The sequence below is a fragment of the Homalodisca vitripennis genome, chromosome X (genome assembly GCF_021130785.1).
Source record: "Homalodisca vitripennis isolate AUS2020 chromosome X, UT_GWSS_2.1, whole genome shotgun sequence".
NCBI lineage: Eukaryota > Metazoa > Arthropoda > Insecta > Hemiptera > Cicadellidae > Homalodisca > Homalodisca vitripennis.
This window is the reverse complement of record NC_060215.1, coordinates 52461460-52468778: the sequence shown is the minus strand read 5'-3', so window position 1 is coordinate 52468778 and position 7319 is coordinate 52461460. Positions and strand designations below refer to the sequence as shown.

Genomic DNA, 7319 nt, shown 5'->3' with positions numbered 1-7319 from the left:
AAATGCTAGTAACTGATAATACACAAAAGTCGTAAGAAAGTTTGCATGAACAGCAAAAATTTCCATCTCAGTAACATTTTGACAAAATTGTGAAAAACAATATAACAGCAATAACCAACAATTAAACTTCACCAAACATCTGAAAAACAAAAAGTAACATAATTATATCATCTAAATTATATATAGCATATATCTCTATCTTTATTTTAACTGCAAACTGTATACTTCCAATATTACTTAAAATTACTACTTTAACATTCAATATGGAATTTCCAAAACATACTAGTCAGTCTACTTCATAATTTTTATTAACTGTGATGTGTCCTCAGAATTAAAAAGCCATTGTTTTACTTTATTTTTGAACTTAAATATTAATCTACACAATTTAAAATTGGCTGGTATTTCATTAAATATTTTTGCACCTAAAAAAATAAAAGATCTTGTCATTAATGATTTTGAAACCTTCGGCCTTCTCAATAAATTGGCTACTTTATTGCGTGTGTCATGATCGTGCATTATATACTCGGTTTCATTATTACCACTACGAATAAAGGAAATCTGTAGAACTTTAAAAATATATAAATGCTGTAAAGGTAATATATTGAGTTGTCTAAATAGATTAAAAGATGATTCCCTTTTCTTCCTAAATAGTATAATTCTAATATAATGATTCTGTACTGTTCTTATTTTAGCGATCAAATCTTTGAAAGTTCCTCCCCAACAATGAATACCATATTGCAATTTAGAATTTATTACAGCAAAATAAAATGTCTTTAAAAGCGCTTGATCACATATATTTCTCAAAAAATAAAATTTCTGAATACTCCCTTTTAAACCCTTTGTTAGCTCTTCAATGTGATCCTTCCATGATAAATCTCTGTCTATTATAACCCCCAGATATTTAAACGAATTCACATTTTCTATCACCTGACAATTACAATCACGTATACCTTGGCAGCCTGATGAATGATACCTAAATTGGTTCTCTTCATATGGGGGCCTGTTCATTCTAAAATTTAAAACTTTTGTTTTGGAAACATTAACACACATCTTATTTTCCAAGCACCATTTATTTAAGAACGAAAGTGTTTTATCTACACTGCTACATAGTCCCTGGCTGTCCCTATTTCAAAATAAAAATGCAACATCATCAGCAAATGCGGTTACCCTTCCTCCAAATTGAATTTTTAGATGATCGTTAATGAAAATTAAAAACAGGGTAGATGATAAAACGGATCCTTGCGGTACACCTTTTTTATACTTCCCGGTTTGCTTAAGCATACCCTACACTTCACAGTTTGTTCGCGATCCATCAAAAATTGGCTAAACCACTTCAATGCATTTCCCCTTATTCCTATTCTTTCCATTTTGGTCAGGAAACAGTTATGGTCAACCAAATCAAAGGCCTTACGAAAATCCACAAAAACAGCTGTGCATTTATTTTTTTCATTCATCTTTGCATACGTAGCTTCCAAAAAAGCAGATAACGCATGCTCCGTACTTTTACCTTCTAAAACCCCATACTGATTTTTACTGAAAAAATTTAAATCGTTCAAAAAGTTTACTAATCTTGACTTCCTTAACCTTCTTAATCATTACCTTCTCAAATATTTTCGAAAACACTGAAAGCAAGCTGATTGGTCTCAGGTTGTCAAGTTTGATTGCATTTGATTTCTTAGGGATCGGAACTACGATACTTTTTTTTAAATCGCTGGAAACACCCCTGTTTGGAAACTACAGTTAATTATATGTTCAAGTACATATGAAAAAATATGTTTGCATCCCTTTACTAGGTTAACCGTTACATTATCAAACCCACTGGAGCGTTTATTTTTTAAATTACTGATGATAGTTTTTAATTCTTCGCAATCAACAGGAGTTACAAAGAATGAACGTTTCGGCGTCGTGAGCAATTTCCAGTATCTATTACCTTGCCAGTACCTCTTATCGTCGCTTCCGTCGCCGCCGCGCCACCTGCACTACCATCAACAATCAGCTGTTCGTGCACATCAATTAAGTATTTGTTTATCATGTCACAGATTGCTTGCGGCTCTTCAATAGTCGATCCGTCATTTAAAGTTAACCTCTCAATGTCCATCTTCTTTTTACATCCATTAATGTTATTAATTATTTTCCATTGTTCTGCTGCATTTCCCTTGTATTTAGTAAGTAAATTGTTGCAATACTCATGTTTGGTATTGTCTATTTGACTTCTTAAATTAAGAGAAAACCTTTCAAAATAGTTTTTGAAACGCATATCATAAGGCCTATTTAACATTATCCTGTATAACTTATTTCTTTTCTATATTTTGTCTAATATAAATTTATTTATCCAAGGGCTTTTAGCTTTTGCTTTACTGTCTCTGCGTGAACTAACCTACTTTCGGTGCCTATCTCTATTGCTTTGTTTAATATATTATAAAATTTGTCCATACATAGATTAGCATCATTCGAATTAATTACCCCATCTCAACATGAACTTTCCAAGTAATTCTTTACAGTTTCAATATTTACAAAATTTGCTTTCATCGGGGCCTCTATGATCTTTTTCTTGGCCATTATTATTTAAGTTGACTGCTACCAAACAGAGATCAGATATTCCTAGGTTACAAATTTCAACTTTAAAAGAGTCCAAATATCTAAATCTAATAAACACATGATCTATGCAAGTTCTTGAGTCATTATTTATCCTAGTTGGCTGTTTCACAAAACATGAAAGACCATAATTACTCATCAAATTTAAATAGCTCTTTGAATAACAATTATGTACTAAAATTTCAATGTTACCGTCGGCTAAATACAAAACATTTCCTCCTAAACTAGCCAACATAACTTCCAATTCCTCCAAAAAGTTTTTAACTGTGTAGTCACGCAGTCTATATAAAGAAACTAATGTAAATTTGACGTTATTCAATAAAAAATTTAAAATTACCGTGTCAGCACTTTTAATATTACACTGAATGCTATTACATATTATATTTTCTGAAACATAAACCATCACTCCACCCGAAGCATAATTGTCATTACAATTTGTGTATAATTTATATCCTTCTAAATTATAGAAACCTACTTCATCTGACTTAATCCATATTTCACTGAAAATTATAAAATCACATTTTTTACTACAACAATTAATTTGAGCTTGTAGAATGTTAAATTTATTTCTTATAGATCTAACATTCAAAAGAATAAATGTAAAACCTGCAGAACATATGTCTGGAAAAATATTATCTAGAGTATAAGAGACCGGCCAAATTCCTATTTCCTCATACTCCAAATTCATTTATTGCTATTTATTACTACTTAATTTATATCTGTCTATCATAACAATTTTTATTTAAATGTAAAAATAAAAACAATTACAAATACCCTTATACACAGTTGGTGAAGAGACTTACTTTACTTTAAACAGCTCTTCTTCACATTCGATTCGGATACACTTTTGGCCGTCCTCTCTTCTCATAAAAATCTGTCCTTCATTACACCAAACGTATTTGTAGTTATTTTCCCTTGCTTTTATATTGGTCACTCTGAGAAGGTTCTTGGTTTCCGGAGTCAGGTGATCATTCACATAGACATTGTTGTTTGAGAGCGATGGGTTTATGTCTTTAGCAGTCAACTTCCTGTTTTTCTTGTAAGCTGCTATGCACGTATTCTTGAGCCTGCGGTCCCGTAGTTGGACGATTAGTGGTGGTATTGATCTAGGCTTGAATGTAGGCACTCGATGAGCAGCCATGACGTCTTCTGTCTTCAGTTCCACACCCAAAGACTTTCCCACATCAATAGCAATCAGGACAGGGTCTTCATTGTTGGTTACTGGAACGCCTTGGATCTCAATATTTGATTTCCTTGAGTATTGCTTTATTTGTCTCAATCTCATCTTTAAGCTAGATACTTCTTCTTTTAATTCCTTATTGCAAGCCATAATTTGTTGATTTTCTTTTTTAGCTCTATATAATTTTCATTCAGCATTTTCATATTTTCATTTGTTTTGTCTATGGTATCTGAGAACATTTGCAAAGACACTTTAAAATCTTCAAACAGCTTACTATAGTTCTTGAGCTCAGCAACAACATCGTTTTTAAATTTATTTTGAATCTTTACCAACATATCCTGTGTCAAAGGTTGAGACTTATTACCGTCCTCACTTGCATCAACTTATATTTTAGGTTTACAATTATTACATACCCAGTCCTTTTTTGCTCCTCTCGTTTTAAGTGACTTGGATATTACGCCAGCACATCGTAAATGGAACACACATTTGCATCTACTAGAACAGATTATAGATTCACTATCTCCCCCGATATCCTTCTTACAGACGCTACACAATCCCGGCATACTTAATTCCTTCTATTTTACAATAATATAGTAGATTATGCACGTATTACTTATATTACGCAATCACCTAACCTCTACGCTGCGGAGCTTGTTCAGGCACGGCCGCAAGGTACCAGGCACTGAGGCAGACTGGTACTGAGGCACCATATTAAATCTGATCTAAATGTGTTTTTTACTATTAAATTCAAATAATAAAAATAAAATTCCGTAAGAACTAGTTTCATTATATTTGTGATAAAATCCTCTACAAACAATTATTCTTGTACTTTTTTAGAAAAATTGCTGGTTTTTAAATATTAACAGATTTATTTAATGGCCGCCATTTTGAAAATACTACAGATAATTTCTTGATATTTTTTTTCAATTACTGGCTTTTTTTCTCATAAATATTTTCAGCTAAATGTGGTATAATTTGATTTATAACTTTTTAAGATATTAGTATTTTTATAACAAACACATTCAGACAGATAGATGGGCAACGATATATCGGAGACCAATGTCCATACAGTAAAATATGTTTGTCTGTGTCCTGTGCAATAAAGTGGTCTACCTTTATACAGAGAGTTACGGGACCCCCTATATATTTATACATCTTTTCTTAGAATTTCGTCTAAAATAGCTTCTGCCAGAGAGGATAAAAATTAAACTGCATTGTCAACAAATGTTTATTCTTTGAACAAACATTTCGTAAATAAATTGAAAACACTTGCTAGATGATGTGCAGGGACGGGAACGGTAGATAATGAAACTAATTTCTCATATCATGACTTTGTGACAGAAACCATTGGTCTGGTTTTGTTTTGGGAAAGAAATGAAGAAATGTATAAATTAAAACAAGTTTTGTTCATATGTGTGGACCAGATAGAACACTCTCATACTCCATATATCCGTATATATTGTGGTTGTATGTCGAGGATATTTTAATAAACGTAAGCCTGGATATTCCGACTTGGAGGGTATATACTATTACTGAAAGTGATACAAGATAAACCTAAAATTCATGTTTTAAAATTAATCTACAAAACATTATTTTATGAAAAACAACTCTCAGCTTTATGTGTAATTCTTTCTCAGGTTATTGTAAAATTATATTACATATAATACATATATTTTTATATTTATTATCCATTGTTTTGTTGATTTTTATCTATATTCAAAATACACCGTATTGCAAAATAAGCACCATACAAACGATTTTTAATTTTTAAACACTGTACCAATTAGTATTCCTTAAGTTATATACACCTAGTGAATTTATAGGAGTAATTACTATTTATTACTATTTATCAGAATATTTTCAATGGCCCTCTTTAAGTTATGCGTACTTAGGATAAACCTATTAAAAATAAAATTTTTTGAGGATCATCAAATTATTGTTTACTTACACCTAGTGAATTTACAAGAGTAATTACTATTTACCTGAATATTTTCAACAGCCATCCTTAAGTTAATTATGGTTGCTTTGGATAAAACTATTGAAGAATACCAATTTTTGAGGATCAACAATTATTGTTTACATACACCACGTGAATGTACAAGAGTAATTACTATTTATCAGAATATTTTCAATAGCCATCTTTTTATTATGGTTACTTTGGATAAAACCTTTAAAAATACCAATTTTTCAGGATCACCAATTACAATTATTTTAATAACTATTCAATAAACACAGTATAGTTCGGGAAAAAGAGTGAAAGATATATTTTTTCCAGTCATGCAATATTTTTATATATTAATAAAACAGTAAATAACATTTGGGTAAAATTTTATTTATAAAGAACATGCAACAAAGTATTCTATACGTATGTATTGTAATAATATTGTATCACTTGAAAGAGCGTAAAACATTCTGAGAAGTGACATCTCTCCCAGCTCTCTAGTTTGATGAGGAGCGCAAACCTCCTAGCGCAATTCAACGTATGTTTGTGTCTTTTTGACAATTTTCTGAAAATCTTACACAGCCGTATTTCAGAAAGGGTTTGAAATAGACATTGTACTTTGTTCTGGATACCCTATATGAGTACACCAGATTTTAGCAAAATCTAAAATACTGCAATAAGTTTTATTAAAAACATGTTAATTTGAAATGGAATTACCCATATATCAAATATCTATGTATTTTAAGTACCAAGTTTGTTCAGAACAGATACATAAGTGAATAATGTTGTTATTGATTTATTAACTATTTATTAACTATTAACTGTGAAATCATCAAACAATTACAGACCGTATACGCGTATACTCTAAGGTAGTTAAAACCATGGAAGAAAACAAATTTTGTAGTTCGATACATTTTTGAAAACGTTCTCGATTAAATAAACCAATACCTAAATGAAATGTATAGTACCATGTAGTCTATCCATCTTTGGAGATATATTTAATGGTATGATGGCTAAAATTAACATCTTAGATTTTGTTGATATTGGAAAGTAATATGGTCTGTAAACACGAGCACAGTATCATCCATTATGTTGTAGGAGTCTCTTTGTGTAATGAAATGAAAGCACTAACATGTTTACTTAACAAAAGAGTATTCAATGAAGTTACAACAATGTATTGGTTTGTGTCTTATGTCATCTCCCTTTAACGTTTGAATCATTGTTCTTTCTTGACCTCAGGATTTGAGCCACTCTTGTAATAACTTTAAAAAAAGATATAATACCTGTATAAGTACTGTAAGAAACAATAAAGTTCCTAATTAGTTTTTTATGTACGTAGTTAAATATATTTCAAAAATTGTATACTGGAGCTTCTTAAACATTTTTATATTATATAATTAAATTCAAAACAACAAGTGGCAATGAATGTATACTGAATAAATTTTATTTACTAATTTTTTACTTTAGTATATTGTAGTAGTATTTGATTCGAGAATTGCTCAGAGAGCATGGAACTTGTCTAATAGCTTACACATTACTGAAAATGGTATTAAAATGTTTATTATTATTATATCACATACATCCTTCCAATGCACCTCCTGA

At 30.6% G+C, this 7319-nt stretch overlaps 1 protein-coding gene across 1 annotated transcript; it reads right to left on the bottom strand.

Moving 5' to 3' along the window:
• Positions 1-3394: 3394 nt before the first annotated feature.
• LOC124369447 lies at positions 3395-3880 on the bottom strand. Its single transcript, XM_046827453.1, has one exon. The coding sequence runs from the start codon at positions 3878-3880 to the stop codon at positions 3395-3397; it is 486 nt and encodes a 161-aa protein (XP_046683409.1).
• Positions 3881-7319: the final 3439 nt, after the last annotated feature.